Raw genomic sequence first — 19109 nt, forward strand, 5'->3', positions numbered from 1 at the left:
CTCCTATTTTAACCATGCTGTTATAAGGACAGAGTCATAGAGGATTTCCTGTACTTAACAGGAGAGCCTGTTGTTTCAAAAACAACTGTAAGTACACTATTTTAAAGGGATGCATTGGAAACTATTTAACCTGCTGTCTTCTAGGAGGGTAAAGGAAAAATCAGGCAGGTGTGCCAGGACTGTGATTGCGCTTTGGAATTTTTCTGCATCAGCTCTGACACTTAGTGATGATAGACAACTGCTGACTATAGATTGTGGAACAAAAGGAAGTTTTAGCTTTGACAGATCAATAAACAATTGTTAATGTTTTTTCCCTGTCAAAACTGGAAAGCTGGAAACAAAGTAAAATTGGATGGTAATGTTCATTTAAACTGTGGAAGAAGGTTTTAAACGGAACTGGGGATAGATCTAGGCATACCTGCATTAGCTGGAGTGTTAGTCTAGATCTCCAGAGGTCCCTTCTAACCCTTACCATTCTGAGTCTATGAAAATGACAGCCATTTACCATTTTTCAAACCTTAATGGTAAGACAAATGGTGGCTTGCACACAGTGACTGAATAGCTTCTGTTCTAGTGCTGTTTCAGAGGGCAGTACCTGCAATAATAAATGTTAATGCTATGATAATTAATGTAGTTAAGAACAAGGATCTCATGTATTTTTTAATGAGTAAAGAAGTCACTTAATCTTCCACCCTAATGCTTCCTCTTGAAAATATCCCACAATCAAACTCACTGTCTTGAGTTTAATATACTATTCCTTTGCTCTGCATACTCCTTTTATTCTTGGACTGCTTAAAGATAGATCTGGGTTTGTGCAAATACAGGATCAGACTGTGTAGGTCGCGTTCTTTTATTCATTCTGAAATGGGATGTTTTTCTCAGGTGAAATCAATAAAGTTAGCACAGGGATTTTCAGAATTCCAGATGAGTTCTGTTCTTAAAACACAGCAGATAAATGCTGAGAGGAAGCAGAAATCAACATTAAGTTTGTAAGCTTGTTGTTCTGTTGGTGTTTTCAGCATTAATACGAGTTTCCCTAATCTACATCAAGGCTTTCTCTACCTGCCAAATCACCACCACCCTAGTGACGAGTTTCCTGCTTCTCTTCATGGTCTGGAATAAAAATGTTTCACTCACTTGTAATGCTTTCACATGTTAATTAATAGCTATGGTAACTCAATTTATCAGCTCGTTCCAACTCATCATCCCTTCTCTCCCCTCACTTTCTGAAAGTCATCACATCAAGAAATCCTGTTTAATCTATGTCTTTCCTGTAAGCATTGTGGAGAGAAACTTTAAAATTAGTCATTAAACATCTCAGGAAACTAAATTTAAAAGCTTCTTGTTTTAACTGGCACTGTCTTAACTGTTGACTTCCCTTTAAACACTATTTTCTAGTTTTGGGAAATGAGGCTATATCAGTTTTGTATACTGGCACCAGTTAAATGGTATCCCTTACTGTTAGTTTACTTAAGTGTGGGGGGAAAAGCCCATGAGGAAAACTGAAGTGGGAAGTGCCCAATTTCCCAATTATCAACTTGTCTGCTCTTCTTGGTTACTCAGTACATAGACATTCAATCAAGTTCTGAAATCAAGCCCTTCTTAAGAAAATAAAAATTAAACCTGCCATCCATGTTACAGTATTTGAAGTGGTGCAGCCAGATGATCATTGCACAAGAGTATGAAGAGAAGCACCAACAGCAAATGCAACGCTGGAGGGTAAATTCCAACCTGCATGAGAGGAAGCAGGTATCAATGAAGAGACCTGCAGTACACGGGTCAAGAGATCCTGCTCCCAGGTGATTACTGAGATGGATTCTAATCACGAATAGACTGCATGATCCAAGGATGAGAAGAGAAAATCCCTTTTTGCCCCAGGCAATCAAAACAGGCACAAAAGGGTGATGTAAAATGGATTATTAGTGTAATAAGGCAGTTACAACAGGCAGAAACTGGACTAAAGCCTCTTAAAGTTTGCACTGTGTACTTTAAGAGTCACAGGCACACTGAAAAGAAAAAGGCACTATAGAGCACCAGATACTGGTAGGTAAGTGCCGTAGAAGTCGTGGGAAAGAGAACAACAGGTTTTATATACATCTTGGAAGACTGCAAGTCAGCAATGTAAGCATAAGAACAAATGGTACCAATCTTGAAATCCACAACAGCATTCAGAAGGTTGGCGGGAAACAAACCGGTGTCAAATGTAGCAAATAGTTCAGCAATAAATGAAGGGCAACATTCCACAACAATGGGATGAAGCAGGTGCTCTAAGTTAATTCAGGCACTGCCTAGATGTACTGGGTCTGGCTGGGAGGTAGTTAGCTAAGATAATTATTGCTATGAAAAAAAGGGGAAAGCATCATTGTCTTCATAGGGAATAAAAGTAGTACAGGGAAATCAGAATGAAACAAGTATTGTCAGAGTTTGACATTGATATCAGTCTGCTCTAGGGAAGAGTCTTCCAGAACACAAGTGATCTTGATCGTTATTTGTGTGGAACATGACTGAATTTTCAAATCCATGGAGTAAATTGAACATTTAGATCCTTGATGAATATCTGTAACAGTCAACCTTCCCCTCCCTCCCAGTATTTCTAAATGTAGACAGGAAAGCTGAAAATCCAAAAGAGCAATAAAGGAAACCAAAAGTATTACAGTCAAATGATGAAGGAACAGATTTGAGCCTGTGGTATTTAAGCTGATGGCAAAATCCTGGTGTCTCCTACAGTACACCAGTGAGACAGGACTGGATGAAAACAACCTGAAGGTAAGATATGAGTGTGTTTAGTTAGATGGCATATCAAAAGGAAAGAAAAAATGCTTAGAACTTCAGATTCTGCACCAAAAAAAGATCTGAAATTGATCTGGGGGTTACCAACTGTATTGTAAATTACACCAGAGTCCAGTTACTCCAGATTTGTGGTAGCATACATAGACACATTCAGTTTAATTTATCAAAGTAGAGCTCACACAGTTACCAGGTTTGAGCTGGTTGTGTTCTTAAGTAGCTGATTTATTTCTTGTCGTCTGACCAAGTGATTTCATAATCTGTGTATGCTTTCTTCAGGATCTCCACAGTCACAGAGTGATCTGCTTTTCCATAGCCCTACAGGAAAGAACAAGTGCTCCTTAGACATGTACAGAAAGTCAGTCCACAGAACCATTCGGTTCCTGTCAACACAAAATTATCCAGTTACAATTTGATTCTGCAAGTAATTAATGTAAAAATCAAATACAGGTTCTATTAGAGTTACTCTTGCAGTATCACGTTTTATTTTTCCTGTTTCTCCAACTCCTTTCCCAGCTTGAGTTGTAGAAAATGAATGAGACTGGGTCAAGCAATCTCAGGTAATAGAGGTTGCATTTTTCACATGGTTTCTCCAGCAGAAAGCTTGTTCTAAAATATTCCAAACCCCTCATAGAATAGAATAGAATAGAATAGAATAGAATTAACCAGGTTGGAAGAGACCTTCGAGATCATCGTGTCCAACCTATCATCCAACACCACCTAATCAACTAAACCATACAACCAAGCATCCTGTCAAGCCTCGCCCTGAACACCCCCAGCGTCGGCGACCCCACCACCTCCTCAGGCAGCCCATTCCAATGGGCAATCACTCTCTCATCCACCATACTTATTGAATGTTGTTTTAAACTACAGACATTGCATGTTGCCCACCTTAATGTATGAGCACACATTGGCTCAGATGATGGAAAAGGGGAAAAGCTACCACATGGGTAAACATTTGAGTAGTATCCCAGCCACTAAAAAAATCAGTCTGCATGATTTATTTGCAATTTTGCCTTTCCTGGTAATGGCATCATTTTAAATACCTGCACCTTTGAACTAAGGCAGTGTCAGATGACCCCTGTGATTTTTAAACTCATTTAAATCACTGTCACTCTTTAACTGAAATTTAAGACAGCTGTGGTAGAGGTGCCTGGAGTTGTGCATTTACCTTCTAACTGGAGTTATCTTAATTTGTTAGTTCACAACTACATGTAAGTTTTTCCTTGTGAAAAAAACCTTTTACTGCACATCAGTGCAGTTAATTGATAAAAGCCTGTGATTTACAGATTACTTTTTTTTTCCCCCTAGGAATATTTCACAGGGAACTTAACTTGGCAGACTGAAAAAAGTGCTCTAGATTGCATTATTAAACACAACATGTACTGTTATTCCTGACTGACTCATCCTCAAGAGGAACAACTTAAGTAAACCAGCATTTAAACTGCCCAGGTTAAAAATATTGATGCACTATAAAATGTAAACTTTAGAAAAACACCATAGTTATGTCAGAAATACTGCAGGTTTATACTGTCTGTTAAAGCACTCTTGCCTTGGTAACCACTTTGAAGACTATCTGGCTTTGCAAATAGCACAGCATCTACTTCAAAAGAAGGCAGTGACTACTTTCATGGTTTTTTTTAATGTATCAAGGTAGTAGTTCCGCCTGACAATAAATCTACTAGTGAAGAGAAGCATTAAACCAGTGTAATCAATATACTAACTTCTGGCCTACTACTGAGGTCTTCTGAACCTCCAGGTCTCCTGGTAATAAAACTTCTGATTTTATATGGTGCCCATCTGTAAACAGCAAGGTGGCAAAAACAGAGAAAAAAGTATTGTCCATAGACATTACATTACAAGAGCAAAAGTTGTCTGCTACCTCTAATGCTACATTGACAGATGAATTAATAACACAGGTGTCAAGCCTCATCTAAAAATACAGTTATGATGAGGACCTACAATCACAAGAATTTAGTAGAAGAATACACTGCCTTCTCCCTCCATACAAATCCTAAAGAGATCTGGAGGTTTTTTTAATATTCCAGGTGGCAAGAGTCACTTTGGAACAAAAGCAGCATTAGTGCTTAAAAAAAGCTTAACATACTCAAGGGCCAGCCTTCATTGCTTTTCTAAGGTAAGATGAGTTGAAGTAACCATCATTTTGTATAAAAAAATTAACTGAAATTTTTCTTCTTGACTACATTAGAAGCCTCCAATATTTGCTTCCACTATTACTACAGAAGCAGCTATGCTTCAACACAGGGCAACACCAGAAACCAGCTACAGCATATCCCCTAAATTCAAGAAATCATTACCCTTTATTGAGTCTTTCACAAGGAAACTGAACTTACCCATAATAATAGGTAACAAAAATTGTTTCTCTCTTCATGAAAGATACTTTTATTCCCAGAAAATGTGACACTACACCTTCATTAAAAATTCACCACACTCAAACTGGGTCTACTCCTCTCACTCAGTATACACACAGAACATTCACAATTTAGCTGGTCACTATCAACCAGCATTTTTACTGGCAAATAAAGATCACAATATAGCTGGAGCAGGACTCTGTATCTACAAATGGGCTCAGGCAGCAAGAACAGATTCTGAGTCAAGAGGTGCTAACTTCTGATTTTAGTCTTGATTACAAGTTAACATAGACTAAAATCAGCATTAAGTTATCCAATTATTTTTGGTTTGGACTCCTGATCTTAGAACTAGTGATTTTCTAATCTATCTCATAAGTAAGCCAGGCAAGTTTTCTAGTTAATATGTGCACTGTGATTCAAATGGCCAAGAACCACCACACTACAAAACAGAAACCTCAGAATAGAGACAAAAGAAATTGAAGGGACACATGAGATGAGAAGGGACACTTACTGTAGAGAGCCCAAATACCCTTATTTTCTTGTCTTTGCTATTGTGATCAATTTTCCCTCCTCCAAGGCACTTGCACTCATATCCCAGCTTTTCCATCTCAGGATTTAGTTTTTCAAATATGTGATCTGCTCAAGAAAAATGGTTAGAGACATTAGAATACACACTAGGCAACAAATAATCTTCAGTTATTGTCCATTCATTTTCCTCTTTCAGCTGCAAGGGCGGGAGGTTTCTCTTGACAGATACAGCAAGGCTGTAATTAAGGTTATCTGTTTCAGATTTTTTACTCGAAATCACGGAATGGTTTGGATTGGAAGGGACCTTAAAGATCATCTAGTTCCAAACCCCCATGCTATGGGCATTTACACCTTCCACTAGATCAGGTTGTTCAAACCCCCAGCTAACGTGGCCTTGAACAGCTCCAGGGATAGGGCATCCACAGCTTCTCCAGGCAACATGCTGCAGTGCCTCACCACCCTCACCGTCAAAATTTTCTTCTTAATAGTCTGTCTAAACCTACCCTCTCTTAGCTGGAAACCATTTTCTTCATCCTAACCCTACACTCCCTATAAAAAGCCTCTCCCCAGCTTTCCTGTCCTCCCAGTTCGCTCGGTTAGCACACCTCATTCTCCTAGATGAGCTTTATCAAGTTGGGGAATTTCATGTGACAGAGACACGGGCCCACTTGGCGCATTTGCATGCGACACCTATGAAGGGGGTACAAAACGCGCTTCTAAGCGCCAGACCCCGCAGGCCAGGGGCTCCCCTCCGCCTCAGCTTCCCGGGGAAATCGGCCGCCCCGCCCCTGAGGGAGAAGCTATCGGAGGGGGGCCGCCGACTGTCGCTTCCCGAACCCCGCTCCCTCGGCCTGTCACGCACTGTGAAATTCGGCCGCCTTGGTGCCGCGGACTATGTCCCGCTGCTCCCCGCCGCCCGGGCGCTGCAGGCGCACCAGGATGTACTTGAAGGTTCCCTCGGGGTCGATCTCGACGTCTCGCACGGCCGCCATGGCGCTGTCACCCGCCTGTGAGGTGACCGGGCCGCCACCGCCGTCCTCCGCGGTGGGCGGGAAGGCGCCACACGCTCCCGGGGCGGGGCCGTCGCGGCCGCTCGGCGGCTCGTGGTGAGGCGAGCAGGGTGAGGGCTGGCGGAGGTGGCGGTCTCTGCTCACCGGCTTTGTGTGAAGGCGTAAGGGAAAAGCAAAGCGTTACTGCTTCCATTTGCCGGGGGAGGCCTCGGGGTGCTCGGTTCCATGGCCCACTTCTTCAGCCGCTGGGCCGCCTCCTCTCCCCGGCTGACCAGAGCAGGGCCCTACCGGTGCTCACCGTCACAGATCGAGTGCAGAGCTAAGGGGTTCGGGGGGAGAGGAGGGGGGGCACGCCAGGAAGAGCCTAATGCACTGAGAATATATAGCTTACTCTTTACATATGTTAAGTGAGAGACATAAAGTACTTATAAATACTAAATAAGACACAAATTTACCGCCCAGTCACTATGTTTTATGGGTTCTCCACAATGAGTTAGGCAAGCTTCACACACATTCATCACAAAGACACACACCTAGAATGAGGAAGATACACCAGCAATCGTAAACGCAGCAGGATCTAGAGAAGTGCCAGTCTCTAGTAAACTGCTCTTGGGAGGAAAAAGAGAATTATTGCCTTGCGCTGCAGTAAGAGCATGGTCTTGTGTCAAGTGTTTACTCCAAAAGTTGGGAGTATTTGCATTTTGAAGAGTTAAGTTTTTCCAAGAGTTCAAGAATATCTCTACAGCTGAGGTTCAACACAGCTGCATCTTTGAAGTGCTACATGTGGGTCACTTTCAAATAAGCTATTAGTGCATACAAGTAGCAAATAATTGTTGACATTAATTTTTCCATCTGGAATAGTTTTACAGTACAAAACCAGTGCCTGGATACACAGCATGCTGTAAGGAAAAAAAAAATTCTGATCTAGATGTGCCTGTTCACAATGGAGACAGAGGAGTCTTGTAAAACTTCATTCAAATAAAGGGAGAGTCCACAGGACAATTCCTTGTTGGATCTCTCAAATTGCTGGAAGACACAGCTTCCCTTTTATCCTAAATCCCTGGATGCAAATTTCCCTCTCCCTTTCCTCCTTGGCTGAGGTACTCAGGATTTACAGTCTTCCCCAAATGCCTATTGCGTGTCCCCCTTCCCTTGTAACCCCCTTGCATCATACATCGTATGTTCCATTATATTAGGTTCTCTGGGTGGAGAAGTTAATATTCAGTAGCCTACTAAGCCTGTGCTCTGTCCTAAAAGTTCAGAAGTTCAGGCTGTGTTCAGTGTCTGCTATCTTCAGACAGACCCCTACTGATTTACAAGATTCAAGGTAAGGTACTTAGCAGAGGCCCTTTTGTGATTTACACACACAGATAAGGGGAACTGTCTGGTTCCTCCCTTTCTATTCCAACTCTCAAGACAATTCTTCCTTTGTAAAGGCACTACCTCCTTTTAATCCCATCAATGCTATATAAGGATGCATTAAAAGCATTATTAAGTTAGAGAAACAGCATATTATCATCTAAATAAAGTATTTAGAGGTGTTTAAGTAATTGGAAATTTTTAATTGAAACTTGTTTTGTCATTTAGTACTTCATAATTGAAGTTGCTTACTAAAAAACTTTTATTAGCAGTCCCAAGCCTTAATAAATATTTCTACTATTTTGCTATTTCAGATACTGTTGTCAGTTGCCTTCTTGGGCACAGAACATCACTGTCACTGCAAGACAAACAGCCAGAGGCCAAATAAGGAATTGAAAAGGTGAGGAGGGCTTTAACTAGAATGCAAGCCTACCAGCTGAGGTGTGCTGGATCTGCCAAGGCAGGCAGGGAAAGTGATAAAAATCTCTCTCTGGGTGAGATGCCCTTTAGGATCACAGGGCTGAGACCCCTGTGGAGTTGATGGGGTTGCTCAAGCATGTTCAGTAGTTAAAGACCTGCAGAGTCATTGTAGTGTTTGTTCTTTCAAGTTTCTCTCAAGCAATCCAGAGGGTCTATGTTTGTTTCAATAAGTTTTGTATTATAGCTTATACTTTGATTGTTTTTTATTCTAGTTTAGCCTTAATTATGTCTCCTTGAAGCTCTAGCATTAGGAAGGCTTTTTGGAGCTTGCTTGTTTGTGTGATCCTTGCCTGTTGATTTTCAGCTGGAAAAGGATGCTTTGTTTCCTTGGGTATAGAAGAATGTCTGTAGCATGTCTATACCTGTGGAAAACTTTATTAGTCCATTTCAGTTATGATGTATGGAAGGAACTGGCAGCAAACAATGGTAATGCTGATAAGCAAGGGCAAGGATGGTAGAGGAAATGCTTAGGCCATACCTCAGAAGCTCACTTTAAAGGAATTTGTTCTCAACAAGGAGAGGTATCTGGATTGACCTGACATGAGTTTCAACATATAAGTTTGTGACTTAACAATAGGCAAAGAAGAATTTTGTAATGTTCTTAATGCTTTTCTGCCCAAGCACCCCTTTCATCCAAAAGTAGTTTCCTACACCACACTGAAGTACAGGAGCTTCCTCTTGGCTTTTAGGCTGAAGACAGAAATCCCCTGCTGTTGGGAGTACCAGTTAATGTCCCATTTTGTGGGCCTCAAGGGTATGAAGCGGATGGCTTGGGACAACAGGGATCTCAATCCAGAGATACATACATAAACAAGTAGCAGCTAGAAACCAGAAATATCAAGAAAAATAACAGGATATGTTTTAGGGCTTTGGTTTTTAGTGTTATCTGTTCTGGAATAGCAGCCTGCTGAAAATGGTCAGTCCCACAGTTAACTTGAAGGCACTTCAGACACCAAGTAAATATTCAGCAATGATTTATTGTCTGGTCTTTGTTATTTTTACAAAAACAAAAAGGCAGATATCAAAAAACAGGAAAGATTTCCCACGTTCCCCCACAGTTTTACACAAGTGTACTACAGTAAAATGGTGAATGGAAAATATGTGTTTCAGTCCTGGCCCTAAACCATCAACAGTCACCTGAGGTCTGGGATGTCCTGGCTTTTCCCAGTTCTTGGTGAGGTATTCCTCCATATTTTGGAACCTGATTTGCCCATTAGCTAAACACATTGTGGCTCAACCCAACAGGAATGTCAGCTCTCTGGTGTCCCTTAAGACACCAGAAAACAAAACATGGGAGAGCTCTGCAACCATAGAATGGACACCACTAAGTGTTTCTCAGATCACCCCAAGGAGCCACTTTGTTGTGCTTGACAAAATTAAACCACCTTCAAGCTGCTGAAGGATTATTTGCTGTGTAAAAGCTGCTTTTCCTTCTTTTCAGGATTGCTGCTCCCACTGGGCTGGGCTCCAGCATAAATGGACCATCAACCTTCCATCATCCCAACTGCATGATGGACAACTTTATGACCTTCCTGCTGTGGACCCGGAACCTGGCTGATCATGAGGAACCTGTGCAGGCTTTATGATGTGAGGGTAAGAAAAGTACTCAGCTCTCAGGAATGATAATTGGTGTCAGAAAGGAATTTTTGCTTGCTGTCTTGTTCAAGGTTGTAGGTTCAGAGGCTGACCAAAGGAAGCATGGTCCCGTTACCTGTATTAATAGCTGCCTCACTTCTCAAAAGCAGATCTTAGGGCAAAACACTGCTGGCTAGCAGAAAGAATTAAGACATTGCCCTCAGTCCCTCAGCACTTGCTTGGAAAGTCAGGTTGAAATCAGCCATAATTACACACAAATGCCAGTCACCCTAAAGACAAAGCTGTACACATCACTAGATGCTGTCACTGAAACGTTCATCAGTACCAAATATTCCTGTTAGAAACAAAATTGCACCTTCATCGTTTTCCAGAGTTTAACCAAAAAAAACAACCATCAAAAAGACATCACGATATGCATTACTGGTCAGGTATGAAAGCAGCAGTGAGAAGGCAAGCTGAGAGACAGGCACTGCCCATGAGGCAGCAACGGCATTTGGTGGTCTGGGGTTTGCACCAGCACTTCCCAGGCCCTGGAGGGCAGACAGCTGCTTGTTGCTGGATTTAAACCGTTTTCCTAGCAGTCAGAACGCGCACGATGGACCCCACTCCTCCAGCAGCCAGCGCCTGGGAACAGAAACATAGGAATTACCCCAGGTCAGGGTAACTACAGGCTGAAACCACTGATCAGAAAGCCTTCCTGACCATTTCAAATGAGCATCTCTCCACCTTTTACAAATCACACAGAATCACAGAGAACCAAGTTGTAAGGGACCCCAAAGATCATCTGGTCCAACCTTTCTAGGTGATCAGTTGAAATGAGATGGCCCAGCACCCTGTCAAGCTGAGTCTTCAAACTGACCAATGTAGAGGAATCCACTACTTCCCCTGGGAGATGATTCCACAGTTTAATTGTTCCCCTGGGGAAATGTTTTCTTCTGGAATCCAATCGGAATCTCCCCATGAGTAATTTATACCCACCAACCCTTTGTCTTGTTTTTCCCATGGGATTCCTTCTAAAGAGGGAGTCTCCATCCTCCCGGTAGCCACCCTTTCTGTACTAGTCCATGGTAATAAGGTCCACCCTAAGCCTTCTCAATGCTGAACAAACCCAGCTCTCTCAGCCTTTCCTCACACAGCAGAGCTGCCAGCTGCCGCTTTCCAGCCTGTCTGCATCTGTTTTGTACTGCGGGGTCCAAAACTACACTCAAAGGCAGGGTGCCAGGGAACAACGATCATGTTTGATTTCAAGACAGGTATTTAATAAGCTTTTATGTCTAAGTTGCAAATTTTATGTCCCTTAGGGAAGGATATTCTACTTCCACCCATGTGAATCATCGAAGGATTTTGTTTCCCTCAGTCCCAAACTTTAACTGCAGAATCTTTACCCACAGAATCAAAGGCAGGACCTCCTTGCAGCATGAAATGTGACATTTCAGTTTTTACCAGGCAGCAAGGTCGTTCTTACCAGGCTTGGTAAGCATGCCCTAGACCCAAGAACCTGCTCTCACAGATAACCCCTACAAGAGCACACCCTGTGAACTCACCTTCTCATGCCACTGCAGCAGCACGGCGCTGCTGTTGTCAGAGGGGCTCTCAAAACCTTTGTAGATGTACTTCATCAGCAGGTCAACCCCATTCTTGTCCAGTGACTGCACTGCCTTCTCAATATCGTTGGCTTTGAAGGAGATGAGGACCTTCAGGACAATGCTTTCTGCACGGTCCTGTCAAGAAATGAAGCAAGCAAAGATATGCTCACTCCCATGGAAAGTGCCTTCATCTTCCCAACAAACCAAGTTAGTTTTTAAATTATTCTAAAAGCTGTTTGAAAAGGGCAGGTTGTGCTCAAAGCTTGTGATAATAACACGTAACAGATAAACAGCATCAGAGTTGAATTGTGTTTGTCCTGCTGTAGGCTTTTTCCACACCCCCCCCCCGCTTGTGTTTGTAGTTCTCCACCTATAAATTCAGGTTATGGCTAACTAATTTAATTTTGAAACTCAAGGTCTGGCAAATTCCAAAATAATTCTAAGAGTTGCCTTCCCTTGTCACCTGCACCATTTTATGAGATACTAGGTTATGTTACGGTGGCCCAGGTTGCCCAGAAAGGTGGTGGATGCCCCATCCCTGGAACCCATTCTAGGTCGGGTTGTCTGGGGCTCTGAGCAACCTGTTCTAGTTGCAGATGTCCCTGCTGACTGCAGTGGAGTTAGACTAGGTGACCTTTTAAAGTTCCCTTCCAACCCAGTCCGACTCTATGATTCTATTCCATAGAAATGCCCTTGCCCAGCCTGGAAGAGCTGCCAGCTTGAAGGCATGTTTTCAAAAGTCAGCTTCTGTCCCTGCAAACTTGCAGCACTAATATTTTGTATTAATAACCATTTGCAAGTCTGGCTGGATGTCATTTCAGGTCCAGGAATGTGCATGGCATGATTACAGCAGTTCTTCCTGTTCATCACTGAGGGTAGATGAAAGAAAAAGGTCTCATGCATGTTGGACTTTTGAATAGTTCCATTATACAAATATTTCAAGCAGTTTCATTCTTTTGAAATTAGGGATGTTAGTTTGCTCAGCTTAATATCCCATAGCTACTCAGCTCAGCAAGACCTCATGTGAAAAACTATAGGTAAAAACTTAAAAGTTCCACGAGAACAACTGAAAATGAAGCCAAACATTAACATTCAGTTGTTCTGCCCTCTTCAATTCTACTGCCTTCACAGTGTGTACATCAATATGGCTGTAATGGAAACAAGTTGGTTGATGTGAGGACAAAGTTTTTAAGCCTTCCATAAAGCGCTGTCCTAACAGAATCCAAGCATGGTGGTGGTTGGAAGTGATCTCTGGAGATCATTTAGTCTCATCCCACTCCTAAAGTAGGGTCATCCAGAGCAGCTTGCACAGGATCACTGTCTCCAGGCAGGTTTGGAATCTCTTCAGAGGACTCCACAACCTCTCTGGGCAGCCTGCTCTGGGGCTCCAGCACCCTCACAGCTAAAAAGTTTCTTCTCCTGTTCAGGTGGAACCTCCTAGGTTCCAATTTGTGCCTGCTGCCCCTTGTCCTGTCACTGGGCACCAGTGGAAAGATCCTCTCCTCACCCTCTTGACCCTACCTCCATTCCCCTTTAGATATCAGTAAGCAGCTCCCCTCTTGGGCTGTTCTTCTCCAGGCTCAACAGGCCCAGGTCTCTCAGCCTTTCCTCCTCACAGAGATGCTCCAGATCCCTCAGCCTCTTTGTGGCCTCCACTGGGCTCTCTCCAGCAGTTCCCTGTCTCTCTTGAACTGGGAAACCCAGAACTGGACACAGTTACTCCAGATGTGGCCTCACTGGGGCAGAGTAGAGGAAGAGGTGAACCTCCCTCATCCTGCTGCTGGTCACACTTCTTATGAACAGCTGGATCTCAAAACTCTGTGAAAATCCTTGGGAAAGGTGAAAAAGATTCCATGGCCATCTTGGTGAGCAGCACAAGACACATTCCTGTGGGACTCTCAAACAGGGAGAAGAGAGCTCTGTAGGTGCTTGCCATCTGACCAGTTCCATGTTTCCTTTGCCTGTTCCTCCTGCCACTGCTATCAGGAGCCATTCATGGTTATTCTGGGAAGACTCAGAAATACAGCCATGCAGCACGTTCCTACATTCAGTCACAGGGGGAGTGCTTGCATGCACTGAACAGCTCAGTTTTGATCAGATGAAATAACCACCAGTTCTTCCTTTTTTACAGGTTCAGGCTCTGGCTGTGCTAGCAACTTTCTTAGTCAGAGGTGACAACTGCACTTTTGGTTCCTCAGTTGTTTGGTGCCAACTACACCTACATGCTGCCAGCTCTGGATCAGACATGGGGTACCTGATGATGTGTGGAGTTACCCAGGGCACACAACACACCAGCAGCCCAGGTAGGAGAACACACAAAACCTGATCTAGCACCAAGTTAAAGCACATGTGACAAAGCTGTGGTGTTTTGAACAGAGGACACAGATGCTTTGACATCAGGCAATACCCTAAACCTTGGCTTCCTAAAGTGCACCTGGCAGGGCTTTTGGGGGTTATAGAAACAAAAAAGGATTTCTAAGGAGTGTCAGGGGTTAAGCCTGTAAAAAATATCACTGAAGTGAGAACTGGTTTTGTTCTAGTTCAAAGCAGGACAAAGAGTAAGCCATGAGTGAATTGGTTCCTATTCACCTTCACCGCCTGGTTCTTTGTGTTGATGGGAGGGTTCTTCAGAGCTGCCTGTAGTGCAGCCATCATGTTCCCTGTGCCAGATGGTTAAGGACCAGATACCAAGTATTTAGGAAGCAACAGAACCAGCTACAGGGTCCCGAGACCTGTAGCTGGGTTGTGTATGGCCGAAATTACTTAACGGTTCAGTGGCTACAATGATTCCCTCAACAGCCAGCACAGACTACGTTGCGAGATTGCAATCATCAGGCCATTTGAGGAAGGCACAGCACCGAAAAGAAGCTGCACACTTCAGCACTGGAGCATACTTCTTTGGTTCTTCACCGCACCAGAATCCCAGTAAAATGAATCATTACCCACATCTGCAATTCATAGCAGGCCTCGGGGATAGCAACTTAGCAGTGGCTGGTGGCAAGAGCTAGTCCGTAAGGTGGCCAGGCAGGGAAGCCGGCGGCGAGCACACGGAGCGCTCCTCTCCTCCACAGGAAAACCCATTCCTCCATCCTTCTCACCCCTCCCAGATACGGCAGCCCTGAGCCGCCGCCTCTGCCGTGATGGGGAGGAAGCGAGGCTGGCTTCCTTCTCGCAGTCCCGGTCGCTTCCCCTTGTCAGCCTTGCAGCCTTTCCTCCTGCCAGCCTCGGCAGCCCTTCCCCTCAGCCGCTTCCTGCCCTCCTGTCAGGCCACGGCCGGGTCGCCCCGCTCCAGGCACGGGTGTTCCCATACAAGGCAGCTCCGGCAGCAGCCGTAGCGCCCGTTCCCTGCCCGCAAGGCTGCGCACCCTCCTCCCACAATCGCCGCGCCCGCTTCTGACGAGACTCTTTCCCTCCGCGCGGGCGGAAGGATATTGCCGCAGACACGAATCCACCTCGCCCTCATCGGGCCCCGCTTGCCCGTCGCCTCCATCCTCCTCATCCACAAACTTGTTCTCGTCGTACTCATCCACATCCACCCGGCGGAACCGCGCCGACGACACCGTGTGCTTCGCCATGGCCGCCGCGCTCGCGTCTGCCGCGGACGCGCGCGCAGGGCAGGCGCGCTCACGGGAACGGCGGCAGCTGCCATTGGTGGGCCGCGAGGTGCGTCACGGGCCGGGAGCGGGGCCACTGCGGCGGGCGAGGCCGTTAACGCGTCAGCCGTGTGGGTTGCTGCTTGCGAGCGTCCCTGGCGGTGTGGTGGTGTTCGGTCTTGGTTTTCGGTGTTTCTGGGTGGCCTTTTTTTCGGTGGTTTTTGTTGCACGGTTTGCGCTAGTGTCTGGGGGTGTGTGGCGTGGTGTTTGTTGTGGGGTTTGCTGGATTGTGGGACTTGTGGTGGCCTGTTTGGCCCCTGGCCAGCTTCACCTGACGGTGTGCAGCCCCGTCTATGGCTGTGCAGCCTCACCGTGTGCTGTCTGTGTGCCGGTGTCCACCTTCATCTCTTGAGTGTCCAGCTTCTCCTACCAGCTATTTCTGCGGAACCACTGACAAGCCTCGATGACGTGCTTCAGCTTTGGCCTATATTTCAGACAGGTATGAACAAGGCAGGATGCTGCCAACCCCTCCCAGATTTTCGTGGGCACAAAGTGCTCACAGATCACCCAACACAGTGTCAACACAACACGTGTCCCTCATGGTTAATAAGTACAGTTTAGTCCTGGATTTGGAGGACTGAATACCACTTTATTGCTATGAGATTGTTAAAAAATAAATAATAAATCACATCATTGGTTCTATGCTTTTTGCCAAATTAAGTAATAAAGAATCACAGGATCATTATGGTTGCTAAAAGACCTCTAAAATCATCAAGTCCAACCATGAGCCCAACACCACCATGCCCAATAAGCAATGTCCCAAAGTGCCATGTCTACACATTCTTTGAAAACCTCCAGGAATGGTGATTCCACCACCTCCGTGGGCAACCTGTTCCAGGCCTTGACCACTCTTTCAGTAAAGACATGTTTCCTAATACCCAACCTAAACTTACCCTGGTGCAACTTGAGGTAATTTCCTATCCTTCTATCACTTCAGAGTCGGGAGGAGAGACCAACATACACTTCACTACAACCCCATTTCAGCTTAGAAAGCTTCCTGTGAACATATTAGGTAACAGTGATAGGACAAGGGGAAATGACTTCAAGTTGTGCTGAGGAAGATTACAGAATCATAGGACCATAGGGGTTAGAAGGGAGCTCATTTAGTCCTACCCCCTTGCTAACATAGAATCATTATAGAAGTTTCCTTTTATCTTGTAACAAGCAGTCTCAAGGGGGTCCAAAGTGTCCAACTCAAGCCCTTAAGTGACTTTACATATGATTTAGAAATCTCACAATTTTTGTGTACAGATTTTGGGGACTCTCCTGACACTTGTGGGGCTGCTTGGCCCCAGGTGGTAGATACCTTATCCCTGGAACCCTGTCAGGTTGGACAGGGTTGTAAGTAACCTCCTCTAGTTGCAGGTGTCCCTGCTGACTGCAGGGAGATTGGACTAGATGACCTTTAAAGGTCCCTTCCAACCCAAGCCAGTCTGTGGTTCTCTGTTGAATTACAAAGTGAAAACCAAAATGCTCCTTTAAATGATAGGAACTTCTTTTTCAAGTTACTTTTGGGCTGTGTAGGCCTGTGTAACCAATGCTACCCCATTAGGTATTTCTTACTCATCAGAAAATTACAAAGCTCTGTGGGATTTCTCTTAATGGAGGGCAATAGCCCCAGAAAAAAAAATACACACAGCATATATACACACACATATATGTGTGTATAACCTCCTGTATTATTAAGGAAATGGCTGGTGGCAAAACTTTAGTCATGTATCAGCATTAACTGCAGAGCCACCTTCCTGACATAGGAGGAATTTAAGGTAACTCGTTCCATCACAGTTGCCTCAGCTGAGAAGCTACAATACAGCTGTAGCTGTGGTTGTAGCTTGTCTACTGTTTATATTTACTGGTAGAAACTGGCTTAAGTGCAACAAATAAATTAATCATAGGAAGTAATTGGAAGATGATGAGGTTTTAATTTTACTTCCTAGGGGTTTAGATTTGAAAGGTGTAGAACATGTTCAATGCCCATTTTCTTAATCTAGAGGCATCCTCATTGAGGAAGCCTTAGATATGCAGTGTAGTCAAGCAGGAGAAGTAGGCATGCTGTCTAGATTACTAGTTTAGCACACTGCTATAGCTCTAATGTCAGAGAAAACAGAAAACTCAAATGAGCTAGGAAGGGGCTTGGGTGTATAACACCATGCCATTGGTTGTGAGGGGCTGGCACTGCATCTAATGAACCTGCCTGACCATCTTCCTTGTTTGTGTAACAGTCTTATACTGATGTTGTGCTTCACAATAGAGAGACATAATGGACATGAAAAGGCAATGTATTGCTAATTACATTTCATAATTGCTTTCAAACAGCCACGGAAGATACTCTCTTGGAGACCTTGTAGAGGACGAAAGAATGAGATCACACCAGGACCTAAGCAGGATGAAGAGAGTCCAGCCAGGCTGGAGAAGGCAAGTCACCATTGTACAGACGGCTCTATTGGAGTATGGGATATTTCAGAAGTAGAAGTAGTAAAAACAAGTCAAACCATCACAAATATAACTCAACTCCACTCCCCCCCCCCCCCCCCCCCCAAAAATCCCAGCTTCATCATTTAATTCGAAAGATAGAAATCTCATGTAGAGGTTGCTGTGGTAGTTAGTAAAGCCCTGAAATGTTAACTGTTTCAGTGGAATTTATGATTTAAAAACATAATGTGAGGACCAGTTGATGCATTTCTAAGGTTGTCCCCTGTTTATTTTCAATTTTCCTCTCTGCAAATCTAAACAGCACTTGAAAGAAAGCTGCAGGAGGAGTCTGATCTGGTGGTGCTTCCTTTGCTCTGCAGCAGGGCTAGAAGAGAATAATAAAATCCTTGTAGTATTTGGTGAAATCAGTTAAAATGAATGTAGCATTAAAGAAAGCAAGGGACCCATAGATAAGCTGATTTCTTGCTTCACTTGAATTATTTCTTTTAACCCAATGAAGAGAGACAAAAAAATGACAGCTCTGGTCACTAACAGCACTTCTTCAAGGAAGTGATACAGAGACTACAACAACAGCCAAGCAGCAAGAGAGAAGTAGTCAGAGGGATTTCTCTTTAGCTAAGGCATGCTGCTCCCCAAAGTTGGTAGTCTTTAATAGATGTTGACACAAGTATGTTCAAGTGGGTTGCTTTCAAACAGCCACAGAGGGTATTTCACATTTGTCTCTAGTATTCTAGTAGTCTCTAGGAGATATTTCACATTTGTCTCATTTTCCTCTTGGGAGGAAAAAAAGAATTATTCCCTTGTAGCACTGCAGTAAGAGCATGGTCCTGTATCAAGTGTTTACTCCAAAAATTGGGAGTATTTGCATTTTAAAGAGTTAAATTTTCCCAAGAGTTCCAGAATATCTCTACAGCTGAGGTTCAACACAGCTGCTTCTTTGAAGTGCTACATTGTGGGTCACTTTCAAATGAATTATTAGTGCATGCAAGTAGCAAATAATTGTTGACATTAGTTTTTCCATCTAGAATAGTTTTTGAGTACAAAACCAGTGCCTGAATACACAGACAGTGTGCTGAATAAATTAAGATGTGTTAAAAGCTTTAGTAAGTTAGAGAAACAGCACATTATCATCTAAGCAAAACATTTAGTGGTGCTTAACTAAGTAATTGGAAATTTTTAATTGAAACTTGTTTTGCCATTTAGTACTTCATAATTGAAGTTGCTTACTAAAAAGCTTTGTTAGCAGTCCCAAGCCTTAACAAACATTTCTGCTATTTTGCTATTTTAGATACTGTTGTCAGTTGC

The 19109-nt window shown here is 43.8% G+C and overlaps 2 protein-coding genes across 2 annotated transcripts; both read right to left on the reverse strand.

The window, feature by feature from the left end:
* Positions 1-2114: 2114 nt before the first annotated feature.
* LOC104301607 (14 kDa phosphohistidine phosphatase) lies at positions 2115-6745 on the reverse strand. The gene is made up of 3 exons (XM_054165266.1): positions 6550-6745; positions 5671-5795; positions 2115-3105 (listed from the first exon to the last, which is right to left on the reverse strand). Exons 1-3 carry the CDS (start codon positions 6677-6679, stop codon positions 3013-3015), a joined length of 348 nt encoding a protein of 115 aa, XP_054021241.1. The 5' UTR covers positions 6680-6745; the 3' UTR covers positions 2115-3012.
* Positions 6746-9505: 2760 nt separating this feature from the next.
* LOC104301606 (actin-related protein 2/3 complex subunit 5) lies at positions 9506-15322 on the reverse strand. The gene is made up of 4 exons (XM_054165494.1): positions 15150-15322; positions 14308-14379; positions 11677-11853; positions 9506-10756 (listed from the first exon to the last, which is right to left on the reverse strand). The coding sequence occupies exons 1-4, from the start codon at positions 15291-15293 to the stop codon at positions 10694-10696; spliced, it is 456 nt and encodes a 151-aa protein (XP_054021469.1). The 5' UTR covers positions 15294-15322; the 3' UTR covers positions 9506-10693.
* Between the last annotated feature and the right edge of the window lie 3787 nt (positions 15323-19109).

Source organism: Dryobates pubescens, chromosome 11 (assembly GCF_014839835.1).
Source record: "Dryobates pubescens isolate bDryPub1 chromosome 11, bDryPub1.pri, whole genome shotgun sequence".
NCBI classification, from domain to species: domain Eukaryota; kingdom Metazoa; phylum Chordata; class Aves; order Piciformes; family Picidae; genus Dryobates; species Dryobates pubescens.

Coding starts and splice junctions, on each gene's coding strand:
- LOC104301607 (XM_054165266.1), bottom strand. CDS start 6,679: ATGGCGGCCGTGCGAGACGTCGAGATCGACCCCGAGGGAACCTTCAAG. Junction 5,796..6,549: donor CAAGGCGGCCGAATTTCACA/GTGCGTGACAGG, acceptor TTTCTTGAGCAG/ATCACATATTTGAAAAACTA. Junction 3,106..5,670: donor GGGTATTTGGGCTCTCTACA/GTAAGTGTCCCT, acceptor TCTTTCCTGTAG/GGCTATGGAAAAGCAGATCA.
- LOC104301606 (XM_054165494.1), bottom strand. CDS start 15,293: ATGGCGAAGCACACGGTGTCGTCGGCGCGGTTCCGCCGGGTGGATGTG. Junction 14,380..15,149: donor TGGATTCGTGTCTGCGGCAA/TATCCTTCCGCC, acceptor CCATCTGGCACA/GGGAACATGATGGCTGCACT. Junction 11,854..14,307: donor CAAAGAACCAGGCGGTGAAG/GTGAATAGGAAC, acceptor ATTTCTTGACAG/GACCGTGCAGAAAGCATTGT.